Source organism: Rhagoletis zephyria, unplaced genomic scaffold (genome assembly GCF_001687245.7).
Source record: "Rhagoletis zephyria isolate East Lansing unplaced genomic scaffold, Rhagoletis_zephyria_1.1 Rzeph_scaffold_00224, whole genome shotgun sequence".
In the NCBI taxonomy this organism is placed as follows: domain Eukaryota; kingdom Metazoa; phylum Arthropoda; class Insecta; order Diptera; family Tephritidae; genus Rhagoletis; species Rhagoletis zephyria.
Genome location: NW_016157308.1, coordinates 79375 through 96801, shown reverse-complemented (window position 1 = coordinate 96801; position 17427 = coordinate 79375). Strand labels below are relative to the sequence as shown.

General features: G+C 34.1%; 1 protein-coding gene across 12 annotated transcripts in view; it reads right to left on the bottom strand.

Moving 5' to 3' along the window:
• dac (dachshund family transcription factor) overlaps positions 1 to 17427 on the bottom strand; it is a 72312-nt gene that overhangs the window by 48606 nt on the left and 6279 nt on the right. For 7 of the 12 annotated variants that reach the window (XM_017609440.1, XM_017609439.1, XM_017609441.1 and 4 more), the window contains 2 exons: positions 11344 to 12831; positions 615 to 641 (listed from right to left, as the gene is read on the bottom strand). In XM_017609440.1, the coding sequence (XP_017464929.1) occupies positions 615 to 641; positions 11344 to 12545 (1229 nt within the window). In that variant the 5' untranslated portion in view covers positions 12546 to 12831. Of the gene's footprint in view, positions 1 to 614; positions 642 to 11343; positions 12832 to 17148; positions 17419 to 17427 lie in introns of those variants that run through there. The other 5 variants (XM_017609445.1, XM_017609448.1, XM_017609449.1 and 2 more) reach the window with 3 other exon arrangements.

Sequence of the window (17427 nt, the reverse complement as noted above, 5' to 3'; positions counted from 1 at the left end):
TCGCACACACACGTACAAAGCACTTTTCGCACACACATACAAGCATACATTTTCCGCTCTATTTATTACAGCCTTCCTTGCACTTCCGTTGCAGCTGAAAAGCAAAAAAAAAAAACCTTCAAATATTTTGCACAATTTTAAATTAAAAATGCGCAGCATTCACCCAAATATTTTTGCTGGAAATTCCATATTCTTGACACGATAATCATGTTTATTACAAAAACAACAAAAAAAAACAGAAAAAACAGTATTGACAGTTATGCGCCCTTCCCCGCATTTTTTTCGCACTCTCCTACCCTGTTGCCGTCGTAGCTTCGTTGTAAACCTTATCATTCATTATCAACGTTTTTTGTTCCGTTGTTCATTCATATTCTACAGTTATTTTCTAATTAGTTGCTTATTTTGTTATGTAATTTTCATTTTTCCTCGCTCTAAAAACGCTCAAGTGCAGTCACATTTTGTTTATTTTTTTCTCGTTACTCTTTGTTGTTGCATTTATTGCAATTATTTTTGCGCATTGGCTAATAATTTGGTATTGGAATTTTTTCTTTTGTTTGTTTTCTTCAGTTTTTTTTTTTTTGCATAGTAAGGAAGGGATATGTTTATGTTTTTACCTCTCAGGTGGCTTGATCGATAAGCATCTGCAATTAAAAAAGAGAAAAGAGAAAAAAGTAATGTATTGACCGAGTTTTCAAAATGCAATCTATATGTATTTGAGGTTATTATGTTATAAATATGCAGTACAGCTACATACATATGTATATACATATACATACAGTAGAGATACAAAAAATGTGGCATGAAAATATGCAAAGTTTTGTAAATACAAATGTTCATGGGATGTATGCAGGGTTTTGTGTTTGTTCATGGAATATTGCAGTTTTGAGTTAATAAATATAGCAGAATATAAATAGATACATATTTTACATATTAGATTATAAGAAATTAGATTTACTATTTCACACTAATTTTGTCATAAACTTAGTTTTAAATATTATTTTAGGCTGAGAAAAAGATACAAAGGACAGTACAAAATCTAGTTTCATTTGCTGCCAAAGACAATGTCCTATAAATGAAAGGAAACGAGAAATTGATTTGGGGGACAAAAATCATTTATAGACACACATCAAATGCTATTATAAATATTTTCTAAAGTACATCACCATACTATTACACCATCGATATCTAGCGTTCTAACTTTTAGAAGATTCTAAGCATGAAGTTTCAAAGTTGACGAAAAATTACTGCCACCTTCTGGCCGATGTAGTGTCATGCAAATCCTCTATGTAAAATAGGCTTTCAGTGAATACATACTGTAATTTAGCTTAACAGGCCTATTCTGCGCTGGTAATAAATGTTTTGTAACCGGTAAATTAAGTTCCTGTCATATTTTAAACCCCATTTCGAGTTCTGTGTACTCTTGTAAGCGTTAAATTTTGTGACCATCTTATAAGCTGGTAACAAAGTATTGCCCCGTGAAATATGCAATGCCAGAATGTCCACAATTCTTCATAGCTGAATTGCTGAAAATTTTAACTGCATTACCAACGTAACTAGAATCGTGGTGACAAGAACTGGTAACATTTTTTGGTAATAATATTTTCCGGTTACAAAATCTTTGGTAACGTGCAGAATAGACCTGTAAGTATTCAATAGCCTAATGGCCATAGGTCAAGCAGAAATTCAGTTAAATTTTCAATATTAACCCATTGAATCTCAGCATCTAATTTTAAAAAAACAATTCGGGCTACCTTGTAAACACGTGTGCATACACAAGTGAAAATATTGTTAACATATTATTGCTAACAACATTCGTATTAGCAATAAAAGTCACAAAACAGCATCTACACCTGTAAACCCCAGATGGTAACAGATATCGAAGAGACCGAACAGAGGTGGTAAGCTGTTGACAGGGAGAGTTAAACATCGACGACTACCACGACTGAAGAGGGCAGTAGGGTCGAATAACAACAAAAAGATGAATATATGCATGTTGCGTTTGTACTTACATACATACATACATACATACTATAGGACATTGGTACAAGCAAACAAAATGTTTTAGGTACACATGTAACTGTTTTATTTTTGTATTTTTTCGCTATTTTCATATTCCTTTTGGTCGATATTAAAAACAGAATATGTATTTACATGTGAGCCCGGCAGTCAGCCAGCCAGCCAGACAGCCAGACAGCCAGACACAGAAGTTGCTGTTAATAGTGGCGATGCGCCCCACTGAGTAGAGAGCACGATTGCACGATGTGCAATGTCCGGTTGGACTCCGAATGAGCGACGAAGCGACGAAGCGGCGACCAAACGTCCAAGCGACAGTCGAAGGTTCGAAACGACCCAACGAAAGGGTAATTATAACCTTACAACTAACTTTGCCGTTTTTGTGAAATTTTTGCTGCCTTTGCACCCGTGCCCCGTTGTAATGTTGCATTACAAACATACTGTACATATCTACATATACATACGCACATACGTACGTACATATGTACCCTACAAGACAGCTGAGTATCATATGAGTACTCATATTATCATTACTCCTAATCACAAAAGTGCTTATCAAAGTCCTCATTTTCGTTCAGGCCATGGGAAAAATTTGAGTACTTTCCCCTCAATGTTGTCATCAGAAAGTCCTCAGTGCTAATAGTCAAACTACTCATTTATGCCGTACTACAAAAACAAAACTGTAAATGTGTTAGAATTTTTGCCTAAAGTGCTCAGCAATGTCTTGTAGGGTATGTAGATAAATTTAAGCATTTGCATGTGCAAAAACGTGTGCGTTGTGCATTTTTGAAATTTCCTTTATAAAATTTTGCATTACATTTTGCCTTCCTGCTCTCCCTCTACTCATCCCAAAACATAAGTCCAGTTGAAGTGTGTGGCTGCTCGTCAAGTTGCTTGTTTGGCCTTCGTCGTTGGGGATGGACGCACCGCATTTACTTACTCTGTTACCACACTACATACTTTTCAACTCAGCACTCACTCTTCGTCGCTTTGAACCCACTTTTGCTGTTTTACGTTTACGTTTTTACTAAAAGCCAATTTAGTCGCTTTAGTTGTTGTAATGAAATTATCCAATGCATTTTTAGACGAGGGTGTCTATTTGCGGCCAATGCGCTGGAGTTAATGTTGCGGCTCACCATAGTTAAGTGGCTGCTATCAAAAATTTCGCAAAATAAAGTGGTTGGCAAAAGGAATTGCAATAGAATTCTGAGCTGGAGTTTAAAATGTGTGTTCATATTTCAATGGCAAATTTACTAGTTTGGAGGTGAGTAGTGTAAAGTAAAGCTTTTGACAACCATACAAATATGCAATGAAATAGTAAACAAGTTATAAAAAAAAATTGCGAAGACAAGCTTTCATTGTTGGTTAATAAAGAAAAAATAAAAACCGACCACAGTGCCACCTATCGGGCAAAATTTTTTGTGGAGCTATTCCTTTTCATTTAGGTAACATTCATTCCAAATACGAACCATATCGGACCATAAATATGGATTTCTCAAATATATCGACACCTGCGACCCCTAGCGAAGGTCTAGATTAATTAAGAAATAAGATGCTATGAAAACTCGAAAGCAGTCGACTTGAGGAGAATAAGTCTAACATGCTTTCTGCTAAAGGAACTAGACAGAATGAATCAGAACTTTCCTCTATGTAACTTTGAATTTCGTTTTGGTGATTTCTGCTTCAGTGACATTTTATCAGTAATGCAGCCACTGAGTGTGATTTTGCAGTAAGAAACTATCGGCTATCCGAAGGCTTCAGCCATCGTGATAATTTTGGTAGGAACGCTAAGCAATCGAAGAATCCATTTAGAATATCACTTCCATGGAATTTTCCCAAATGCCACACAATTAGCTGAAAAGTTAGGCATTGAATTAAGAAAACGGAGAAGGTGCGGTAGCCTGAGTGATCGAAACATATGTATATATAAAGAAATTGTCACGAACAATTTTGAAGACATGGTATTCCATAGTATTCCAAAGACGGCCTGAAAAGTTTCAATCTCAGTCTGCTGTTACCTAAGCTCAACATTCGCTTAGAATCAGAAGATACCGTCGAACTTATCAGCTGCCTCATACCGCTTTTTGTCGTAAGATTTTGGTAGGGAATTAAGAAGAAAAAAAATTGATTTGAATTTGGCAGCAGCTATGGAGGCTGAAAATTTAATGCGGTACGCAGTTGACATCTGTAGGATATTGAAAAGGCACTAGGCGGGAGTACGAAATTCTGCATTTTGGAACGAATTATTACCATGCGTTGTCTAATTTTAACGAAAAATGGCAATTCGAAATCGACTTGTCTCCAAACCAAATTTAACAAGCAAATTCATTCAAAAATAAGATATATGTACTCCTACCCTGTCGGAATAATATATATCTAATACATATCCATGGATAAATAGTTTTGCCCTCATTGAAAATTATCCCAAAAAAAAACGAGAAAAAAATGGCTCAGATCTATTTAGCTATGTTCAATACCTATATTAATATTTGTTTATTTATGCGAAAAGTCGGGATGAGACATTATCAAAGTGGAGGAATATGTAACTACTTATTTGCTATATGGCACCACCCAACAACTCTTAGGGACGTGGTTGTAATCTTGAAGAAAGTAGAGAAACATTCTTACAATATCTTATTGAGTGCCCGTAACTGATCATGAGACACTACTAGACACTTTTTTTATATAGAATCGTATAGTTAAATATTTCTATATGCTGCAGCGCCAATATACCAGTCCATATCGATACCCGAGTGGAAGATCGACCTATCTCGGCAGCCAGTTCGAAAACTCTTTACCTGAGAAAACTTTTCAAGAACGCCCTACTTCAGCGTTTGATTGAAAAACGCCCAATCTCAGATATCGATTAAAAAACGCTTTATCTCAGCCCATTTTCAATGTATTTTCAGCTGAGATATGGCGTATTTGAACTGAATTCTAAGATAGGTCGATCTTCCACTCAGGTGTCGATATGTAAGTACATAGATTCATCGACAAGTTCAATGGGTTCGAAGACATCTAGGAAACGCGACAGCAGATAACAGTCACGATCATTCTTGGATAACAGTAGTGGTTCCAAGAGAAACCATGTTACAATGGTACTAATGGCGTTAGATGGGTCCAGTATTGCCCCGCTTGGGAGAGAGCAGCCCGTTGTAACATCGTAAAATATACATATATGGTGGAGAGAGAATGGAGAAAATGGAGTTAAAATTGTACCAGACATGCAAATAAAACATGTATTTTATGACGTCATATTTAGAATGGCGGATGACATCGACAGAAAAAGGGATTCCTTCTTCAGATTGGGAATCGAACCATAAGCCAACAATACCACCAACTAACCATTAAAAATGAAAAATCTTTCGAATTAAAAAAAAAAACTTAAGCAAAATGATTCAAGTATTAAATAACAGTAACCAACTTTGTTCCATAGTGATTGGCTGTTAAAACCACCAAATTTTTACTTTATTCAGCACGCCAGGCTACAGGCTAACATATCGATAAAAGTATGGGTTGCTCTGGACTAGAAAGTTGTCGAGATGAGGTTTAGAGCTTAGAAAGTACAAACATAAATCTATAACAGCCATTACAAAATATCTACTGTTGAAGTTATAAATAAAAGGTCTTCATAGAGGCCTTTAAATTAAATCCTTTATACACTTTAAGAAGTACATGTAAAACTACTACGGAAAAGTGTTTAGTTTTCAACCAGAATCTGTATAAATATACGTACAGGATGTTCAAGATTTTATTTCGAACATGAGATGTTTAAAAAATTTTTAAAATTGCAAAAATTTAAACACTTTGTGTGTAATTTTACTCTACGTCACAAATTTGGTATGTAAAAGTAAACAGACAACGTTTAATTTTGCACGCATTAACAGAGGAAACTAGTTGCCTCTCTTTATAAGCGTCAACTTAAACAAAAATTTTTTAGAGCAAATTTCAAACATTTTATGAGTAAACTGCGAAATTGTGAACAATAAATTTTTAGAAGTCAGCAAACTAATTTGAAATTTGTTCCACGCCACACATATGATAAGTAAAAGTAAACGGGCGGTGTTTAATTTAATTAACACGATGTGTAAATTTATATTCATAAAGAGAGAAAACTTGGTTGCCTATCTGAATATGCGCAAATTTAAACAAAAAAATTTTAGAGTGTAGGCGGTAACAGTTCTCGAACTCTAAAAAGTACACGCAACGTATTTTATTCCATTGTCCTAATGCGAACAGCACAAAGTAGCAAAAATCAATGCAAAAATATGCAGTTATACTCGATCGTCATTGACGTCTCCACGCCGTGTACGAACGTAGACTAAGAAATTTTCTCATTTCCTGTTTCCGCTATTGTTAGAAATTAAAATGAGTATCAATAAAAACTAGACCCACACACACACACACACACACACACACACACGCATACGCATGCGAAAAACCTTAGCAGTCACTTAGAAGTCACTGCAAAATAAAAACGGGGCGTAGCGCTCACACAATTGCGTGCGACTAGCAAATCAATGTAAATAGAATGAGTGGAGAGCTACAGCACTGAGCTACGCTGTCGAACAACTTCAATTACAATTCTGTAGTTCTGCTTTTTTCGCTCTGTTTTGATATGAATAAACACACACACACACACACACACACATGCACACTTATACAGAAGAATGTGTAAGTTAAATGGCAAATGCAAACCAATTGCAAGTCTGGAAATGTCAAAGTGTATGCAATTGCTTACGAGCAAACATCCGCCGCCGCCGCCATTGCCAAGCGCGTCCCTAGCACACACGCCCTAATTTAGGCTAGATTTATACAAACGCGCACACACACACACTCGTACATACATATGTGCATATCGAAAGTGCGCACGGCTGTGTGTGTTAGAATAAGCGAGGCAGGCTTGTCAGCCAACAATAACATTTACAACAATTTGCGAGGTAATCACAAAAGTTTTTCGATCGCTTGGTTGGACATTCGTTCGCGATGACATTAAACGGAAATACGCAATGCAAACGAATTTACTGCATCGACGTACGAGTATGTATATATGTATGGATGTACATATAAATACTATATATATGTAAGCACGAGTGCATATTCACTCGATTTGGAGTTTTTGTGTGCGCACTGATTAGTGCAAAAAAATGTTGTAAGTAACTATTTACAAGCATGGGTACTAGTTATTGTTGTTGCATAAATATACATACATACAGCTTCGTTTGCGCCTCACCAAATATTCTCTATGCATTTCAAATTGTTATTTTAGTTACCGACCGATATTTTGCTATTATTATTGTTATTTTCGTTATTGCTGCTTGCGCTTGTAACTGGCATGCGTGCGCTGTCAACTGTTTTTCCGGTTGAAAACTTTCCAATACCCACTTTTCTAGGTAGTTAGTATTGGTGCACTTATTTCTTTTTTAATGCTGAACGCGAATACTTTTTGTTTTGACGGTGCACGGTGGTCTAAATGCCTGTTTTTCTGGCCCAAACTAATAGAGCGCGAGATATAAAGCATAAACTTTAATAACTGTTATAAAAATATTAATTAGATCGCGCTTAAAAAAAAAAAATATTAGTATGAAGACCAAAGTTACGAGTAATTAGATATTAATGTGCGTTAACAAAGTACTGCGTTTTTGTGTTAGTGATAAAATCCCTTTTACCTATTATGTTATTCGAATTTTTCTTAAATCTTAAATTTACATTAATTTAGAAAATTATGGCTAGGTTTGCGAAGATACAGTTAGCCAAGAATAAAATTCTTACAGGGCAATTCTGGCTAAAATAGTAAAAAGTCTTTCGTAAGACAAATGAAAGAAATGTGGCAAATAGGGTTCGAACGATACTATCGATACTGAGTAAGTATCGATACTGAGGGTATAAAAATGAGTACTTTAATACTCGATACCTTATTTGGTGATTTTACTCGATACTTTGCAAAGTACTCGTAGTATCGAATACTTTTTAAAACGCTCACTTTTTAAACTTTTTCTTCCATTGCTTTCTTTGCTTATATGGATTACTATTTTGTCTATCACTTAAAATAAACTGCAATTGCGTGTATTCTGTTGCATAACATAAACCAAATAAGTGAAGGTTTAGTGGCCTTATTCATAAAAAACAAAGTAGGTTTAAAGAGCTTAATAAAATGACATTTTCATACATTTTTCAGTTTATAAACCTTTTTTATTTTTTATGAATAAGGCCATAAAACTTTACGCAAAGTTCACGAAAATGCAGATTTTTTAGAAACTTTTTGGGAATGCAGTTCTGTAACCTATTCAAATTTACGTGTAGCCTACTACCGTTGACTTTTAATTCAAACTTGCACTCAGAAAAAAGCCAGCCAAATATATTCCTCTCAACACATGATTTGGTAACTATAAACAAATAATGTAACTATAACCAAATCATGTGTTGATAAAAACATATTTAGTTGACGTAACTAAACTCTTTTCTCAGTGTGCACATTATTATACTAAAATTGAATAGGCTACAAAAATGCATACTAAAACTTTACAACATTTCTTAATAAAACTTGAAATTCGTGAAAGTATATATATACATATATATATATATATGTATGTACATTTGACGTTAAAATTACTTCTAACCTGAAAGTAAGTTCTGCAATGAAATAAAAATTAAATATTTTAAATTTCTATTGTTTTAATTTCAGGAAATAACTAGATATACGATTGAAGAATAAAATAATTTTAGTATCCCAAAAAACGTATTTTAATGAGTCCGATACTGAGTAGTATCGATACTTTTTCCCTGATACTTTTAGAGTATCGATACCATGAGCTCGATGCCAGAATGAGTACTCAGTATCGATACCAAAGTCTGAAATTTCGAACCCTACTTGCAAAATCTTTTGAAAGACTTTTGTTTTTCTGGCACAAAAGTCATAGAAAAAAGCTCTCTCATTCACCACTCGTGGTGAAAAGTTATTCTGAGAGAAAGCACTTGCATATCATTTAGCTCGCGCTGCTCCAACAGTCGCAATGGCCGAGTGAGCAAAGCACAGGCGTGCCATTCGAGAGATCCGAGTTCGAGTTCTCGGGCAGCGAACTTTTTTTACATCAATTTTTTAATTTAATTATCTCTTATATGTAGATTTTATCGTTTTAAAAATAAAAATATATGTTTTTTAATTGCATTTAATTTTTAGAACTTTATTTTATGTATTTTTTCGTAAAAAAAAAGAAATTTTAATTTACAAATTTTTGTTGTAAAACGAATAATATTTTTTAATTTCTAGGAACTTCCGTTTCCAAATAATTTTTTATTTATTTTTTAGTTAAACTTTCTTTGAATTTTAAGATTTTATTGATTAAAAACAAATATATTTTTTTACGTTTATTTAATTTTTAGAAACTTACTTTATGTATTTTTTGGTAACAAAATACATATTTTAATTTTTAGGGTTTTGTTTTAAAAAGAAGAATATTTTTTAAATTTAATTTAATTTTTAGAAACTTTTGTTTCTTAGTATTTTTTTTTAGGTACATTTTCTTTGAATTAATAGATTTTATTATTTAAAAACAAGTATATTTTTCAAGTTTACTTAAATTTTAGAAACTCATTTTATTTGTTTCTTCTTTTTTAATTTAACTTGTTTTCCTTTTGTTTATTTAATTTTCTTTTAATTTGTATATTTTATTGTTTTATAAAAGAAAAATACATTTGTTTTATTTCATTTAATTTTTGTTAGTTTATTTGAATTAAGATTTTTGGCTTTTTAAATTAATTTTCTTTTAATTTTTGTTTGCGAAATAAAATTTTTTTGTTTTATATAGTTTTATTTTATTTTTAAGTAGGTACTATTTTCTTCCAGTTTTGCTTTTTCTAATTTAATTTTTATATTTTATTATTTTAAAAATAAAAAAATTTCCAATTTCATTAAATTTTTCAAAATATTTTTATTTCCTTTTGCTTTATCTTAATTTTGATTAATTTAATATGCTCTAATTTATTAGTTTTTGTTGTTTTAAAAAGAAAAATATGTGGGATGCACGAGCATATCCAGAAATAACTCAGTCTGAACTACCTCTGACTAAACTGGTAATATATTCGCTTAAGCAATGCTGAATTTGCAGAATGGGTAAAGAAACTACTTGACGCATATTTTCTGAAATACATTTGTGCTTTTCTGAAATACATCTGCCCTTTTCTGAAACATATTTGCGTTTTTCTGAAAATAATTTGAACTTTTCTGAAATACAATTGTGTTTTTCTGAATTTCATTTGGCTTTTTCTGAAATACATTTGGCCTTTTCGGAAATACATTTGCCCTTTTCTGAATTTCATTTGGCTTTTTCTGAAATACATTTGTGTTTTTCTGAAATACTATTGGAAAAGGTGTAGATATTTAGTCCAAATACTAGAAATTCTCTCGGACATTGAGTTGATAGACATATAATAAACTCGTATCACTACATATAAGACCGAGACACAATAGATCTTAAGGTCACGGGTCTTTATCCCTGATAACAATAATATTAAATGATATCGAAATCTTAAGTATAAACCCATTGGGAATACGAAATATTTGTTCGCGCTCGTTTCCGCATAATTTGGCGAACACTCAAATCGAAGGTTCTAAAATATTCTGGAGAAATACGATGGATACTCTCAAACACTTAGTGAACAGCACAGACTTTACCGAATCGTGGATTTATGCATATGTGTCCGAAAAGAGCGGAAAATCAAAGTATATATAAGTTTTTCAAAGCAAGTCAAATTCAACAAAAGTTGAACGCGCAATCAACCTATTAAAAAAAATGGGGGTTTGTGTTTTTATAGGTCATGTGGCTCTGACAATTAGAGGGCCGGTAAGAACATACTGATATCAGTTTATAATAATTTAATTTAATCTTATCTTGAAACATAGGGCTGATTTCTCCAACTCAACTTAACTTAGTTTAGCCACTTTTCGGACTTAAGTCAAAAGTTAGCCTACGTTTTACACAGCTTATTCTTGACTAAGTCAAGAAATTTGGCTTGACTAAGTTAAGTTGAGTTGGAGAAACCAGCCCATAAAGTTTAGAATTTAGAAGTCTCGCAAAAATGTACAAACCCAATAACTCAATTTATGCAACCATATTTTATTGCTCTGACCTTGCAACGCTATATTTATATCTGGTAATTCCAGAGCAATTTGAAGAAAAATAAATTCAAGCTCCATTCCCTAGTCTTAACATCCTCTATCAAACATATTCAATAGACCCCAGTCAACGTTTTGGAACCACAACCCCACATTCATTCCACAATGTTCCCACTTTACACAACGCCTATGCATTACTTGGTACATCCACCTACCTGGCAGTCGTGCAATCCCTGTACAGCACGTCAAAGTCCTTGCAGGCGAGCAGCTTACACCGATTGACGCCCGGCTGTATGGCACCGAGGCCTCGCAGTATTCGCACCTGCTCCACATTGCACACCAGCGGTACAATATCGAGTCGCTTCAGCTTCGTATAGACGGTATGCAGACCGCCCACCAGGTGCTTAAGGAAGAGCTCAAAAGCTTGTGGCAGACATAGCATCGTGTCACCACTAATAATGAATGCGGCCACCTTCTGGCCACGATACTCCACCAGCTTGCATTCGTTGGCGCTGGGATCCGAGGTGGAAATGGGTGGCGGACTGTTATAGGAGCGCGGCGGCACATGATGATGGGCAGCGGCCATCAGCTCCAGCGGCGAGGCGTGATGCATCATTTGTAGCGAGTTGAGCAAGCCGAGCGAGTGAGGCGGCAGACCGTGCGGCATGCGCGGCGGCAAGCCAGCGGGCAGTCCATTGGGCGTAGGTACACCCGTCACATGTGGTGGCGGACTTAGCTGGTGATGTTGTTGTTGCATTTGTTGCATCATCGTATGATTGAGCGATGTCACCGGACTGACGGCGCTGGGATGGCGTGTGGGGGAACTGGCTGGCGAGCAGCTGGAGCCGCGACCGGTATGCGAAAGGCGGCCGTTGGAGGGGCGATCATCACCGATGCTGCCGCTTAGCGAGCCAGCGCCACTGCCGCCGGGACCGCTGCCGCCACCGCGGCTGCCATTGCCATCACGTGCGCCATTCTGTTGTTGTTGTTGGTGCTGATGTTGTTGCTGTTGTTGTTGTTGTTGTTGTTGCTGGTGCTGCTGCTGCTGTTGCTGATGATGCATCAGCAGCGCAGTGGGATTCATGCTGTGCGCCAACAGTATGCTGTTGTTATTGTTATTGCTGTGATGATAACTGGGACTCAGTTTGTGACGTGGACTATTATTATTGTTGTTGTGGTTGTTGTTGTGGATATTAATATTATTATTGTGATTATTGTTTGTAAGATTAGTTGCCACTGAAATGGTGTTCATTGCCTTGCCGATCGAATCCGAAACTGAAACCGAAACCGGTGTTGGTGAACGTTCGCGCTTAACAGCCGCTAACACGGCGCCATGCAGCGCCAACGATGACGACGTGGAGGAGGCAACACTGTGTTCACTTGTTAACGAATGAGCATCCGTAACGGTAGAATCCATGCTTTTTTGTCACATGCGACAATGGCCGTTTGCGTTTTGTTTTTTTTTTTTTGTTTTTGCGAGCGGTATTTTGTGTTATTTCTTTAGTTTAAATGCTTTTTACTTCGCACGAGTTAACAACACTTTTAGTAGTTTTTGTTTTATTTGTGTTTTTGATGATTTCGCATTGACTTTTTCTTTACACTTTTTAATTCAATCACTTTGTATTCGCTTTGGAGATTAGTTTTCAGTTTATTTTTTAGATTTGTGTAATTTTAATGTTTCGAATGATTATTCATAACCGATGCTGTAAAATATAATTTCAATAATTTTTTCACTATTAACATAATGATATTGGACTAACAAAGTCGATGTTGAAATAAAATTCTTTTGACTATTTTAGTGTTGCTTTATTCCGACGAAGGGGGATCATATATTTTGTAACGTTCGGTTAACCCGGACTTTTAGTTTTTTTAGTCCAGTAATAACAGTTAAACTTGGTCAACAATTTTTTCAGGCCGAAATAAAAGTCCTTTCTTAATAATAAGCAAACCGCAATAGTTTTCAAATCGAAATATTTAAATGAATAATGCCACCTATTGCAAAATATTTCAATAAAAAATGTTATTTAATTACCATAGAACAAACCTTGGGTCATGTATACGAATTTCTTTTAATTAACGGGTGATTTTTTTGAGGTTAGGATTTTCATGCATTAGTATTTGACAGATCACGTGGGATTTCAGACATGGTGTCAAAGAGAAAGATGCTCAGTATGCTTTGACATTTCATCATGAATAGACTTACTAACGAGCAACGCTTGCAAATCATTGAATTTTATTACCAAAATCAGTGTTCGGTTCGAAATGTGTTTCGCAAACCCAATTGCTGCGAACGGCGACGAATCGACATTTCACGGTCTTCAGCAACACTCTCAGAAACAGACGCAATATTCTCTTCTGTACGCACTGTACGCATTCGTGTGGTTGGTTTAATGTCCAATAAAGTAAACTGAGTGCGAAACTTGGTCACAATCGCATTAATTGTTTGCTCACTTGGTCGATTATGTAGACCATAAATCGGACGTAAAGCGAACCGAACACTGATTTTGGTAATAAAATTCAATGATTTGCAAGCGTTGCTCGTTAGTAAGTCTATTCATGATGAAATGTCAAAGCATACTGAGCATCTTTCTCTTTGACACCATGTCTGAAATCCCACGTGATCTGTCAAATACTAATGCATGAAAATCCTAACCTCAAAAAAATCACCCGTTATAAAAAAATATATATAAATAGGTGGTAACCTACATTTAGGTATTTCCGTTTGAAAGCTATTTCAGTCCTCTTGCATTTGGTATCAAATTTGCTTAATTTGGATAAGCAGTTGGTTTATTATTAGGAAAGGATTTTTTTTCTGTTATTATTGGACTAAAAAATCAATTATTATTTTCTTTCCCTAAAATTTCGAAAGATAAAAATAATCTAGTATTCTTATCCAGGAGGTCCTGGCATCAAAGGAACATTGATAACTTTCTTCTACGATAATATTTTGCCCCGGACTGTTATAACATCGAAAAAAGTAACTGTTATTTTCGACCTTTTTGTGACCCCTAAAACAATCATGAAACAAGTTTCAAGTCAGTTCAACGATAATAAAAATGTAGACCAAATTGCATCCACTATTTAATTTTTTTATTTCTGAGTTTTTCTTCGCAATCAGCGACAACGAAAAATTCCTTACTAACAGAGTTGAAGCTAATGCGATCGATTTTAAAAATATCTTCCGCCATATTGGATCCGCCAATGCCAAATTCGTAATCAACGACCCCAAAAACCACCGTCTGACAAGTTTCAAGTCAATCCGATAAGATTTTGAATTTTTCCCTGAATTGATCGTTTCCTGGCATTGGTATGAAAAACTTATTGTTCTTATTGTATAAAAATGGTGAACTGAAAATAATTAAAAAATCTTGTCTTAAATGGTATATACATATGAGGGATTCACAACGGTGTCGTAAGTGTCGTATTGTTGTATGTCGTAAACTTTAAAAGCTTAAATCAATGTTTAGAGAATTTGAAACCACAGCCAACTATTTTTTAAGACTGCGAAAATTCATAATATGACTTTGATGGTACTTTGCGAACCCCCTTAACATATTTTTTAGGCGTTTAAAGTGTACGAAATACAACAATACGACAGTTACGACACCGTTGTGAATACCCCAATAGTAATATTTACTGGCACACATTTTTGGGGCTAAGGTTGAAATGTTCAACAAAAACATTCCCCGGCAGGGCGCCTTTTTGGACGAAAATAGTCTGCAATTGCGAACAGAAGTACAACATTAATTTCTTTATTATACTTTCAAACAGGGTTGCCATAATTTATACATAAAATAAATTTTTCAAACTTTAACCTTTTGACGCACAGTATTATTTATGGTGACTATACAAAATGAAAGCTGTCCCGATTTGTAACCGCCTCTGAAATGCTCAACCAATGCTTACTTTGGAACCCAACTGATTGTCTATTTAATGCATTATGGCATTTTTACACAGATTTCCTCAAATACAGACTTGGCACAAATATAAACTGTACCTCAAAACCTCATAAATTCGAAATCTACAGTAGATATGTGCACTCAAAAAAAAAAAAACAAATACAATTTTACACTTAAATGAAACCGAAATCAAGAATTTATGTCACAGAAGTGCGGTAACTGCGAAAATTTTTATACGGAGTCAAGAAAAAAGATTTGTTTTGAGAATTTTTTGGGAGACCGTTAACATAAACTTTCATGATTATTGACATTTTTAGAACGTTTCAGAATGAAAAGATTTAAAAATTTTAAGAACGAAAAATTAAAAATGTGTTCTCAGCCGGACTTGTTTTTAGAGCACAATTTTTCTCGGAGAGTATATAGATATCAGGGACGTGACTTGGATTAAAAACTTTGTCGGTTCGGTTCAACGGTTTAAACCGGTCTCACACCTTTGGATTGGTTCGTCAAAACGTTTTTTTTTTCTTTTTTTGTTTGGACCGGAGTTTCGGTTCGGTTCAACGGTGCGGGAATTTAAAAGCACGATGTAAATTTGTCTTGTTTTTATTCAGAACAATCCAAAAACTACGAATAAAATATATAATTTACATACGCAGTAAAAAAATCATATTTGATAAAAAAAATAATAATTTACAATAATCAGTTGAGATTGATGAGAAGAAAGTCTTCTAGCAAGTAAATAAACATGGCATTAACATATTTATCAAAATAAAAAAGTGCCCAAAATTTTAAAGATTAAAAATTGATCGAAGCGGATATTAAACTTTTATAGAAAAGTGGTTTGGCCGAACCGTAAGTTCGAATGAAACATTTGTGGAAAATTTCGTTGTTCTGCATATTTTTAACACAGATTAACTCTGGCACTTTTATACAACAAAAAAAAAAAAACATTTAATTTATCAGATGTTTTAGCTTTCGAGCCCACGACATATATGTAAATATTATAGTTGTATATAGCGCTGGAAACCTGAAAAGTGCCGAACGCTTGAAAAGCATAGATTCTTTGCAAAGAAATAAAGAAGATTTAAGTCAAATCAAGACAAAATGCTACAGCACTTTCCGTGTTAAATTAAAGTATGTATATATTTTTTAAATTTGTATTTAACTAAAGAAATAGGCAATTTTTATTGCATTCCAACTTGAAAACGTTGTCCTTTGTAAACTATTGCTTTAGTTTCCACTTTTTTATTAACCGACTTCCAAAACAGGAGGAGGTTATCAGATCGTCGGAATATTTTATATTTATTTTTTTTTTATGTATGTTACCGCATAACTTTGGACCAACAGAAAGGTAGTGTCTCAGAGGTGGTCCCATACTAATCTGGTTTCGATCCAATCATTGTATCATGAAAAAATTAACGGTACTCCTAAACTTTTATATGAGAATTGAAATCGGTTTTGCTTTTGCTTAAAAATTACTTGGTTTTTATTTTTATTTTTTATTTATTTATTTATTTTTTTCTATGCTCTAGAAACATTTCTGCATCAAAAAGAAAATTTAGAAAAAAAAAATCACGTACGTCCTTTCGGCCTTAAAGTTCGATTTGATTCTGTTTATTATGTACGACTCATATTTACTTTCATAAATTTTAGTTTTGAATATTTTTTTTAATAAAATTTTTTAACAGATTTCATATTCATGTATCTACCTATTAATTCAATTTAAATATTTCTGAAATCAGCTATCAACTACATAATTATTGAAATTAGAACAGCAAAATATTTAAATATTTAGTTATTGTAGGTATTCATTTTAAAATTTTAATTTTTGATTTTATGCTCAAAAATCAAATATGTACATATTTAGTTGAAATTTGCATATTTTATTTATGTAAGTAACTATCTTAGCAATTAAATGCTTTATGTAGGTAATTGCTTATTTAGTAACTTTAAGTTATGTTTTTTTTTTTTACTATAATAACTGAGGTACTTTTTAAACTGCAAAACACCAGTTTTAATTCTTTAAATTAACTTTGTTTCAAACCGACTTTTTTGCACTTCATGCAGTCACTAAAATGTCTCACCACACACACACACAAAAAGGTTTAAAAATTCACAAACAGTTCTAAACCGATTAACCACTCCAATTTAATTAGCTAATAAACGTAAACTATGCATTAGTTATAATTTCTAAAAAAAACAAAAAAAACTCCTCCACACAAAACGAACATCCGCGTATATAAAGTCAGTGCAAAATAAATTTAACCAACTACCGCATTTAACTACCGTACCGACGGCGTGTCACTGCGCGTATGAGAGGACAAATGATTGCAGACAGTCACAGAAACACACGGCGAATACGACGAATACGATTGCCATTCCGAATACGAATGCAAAACT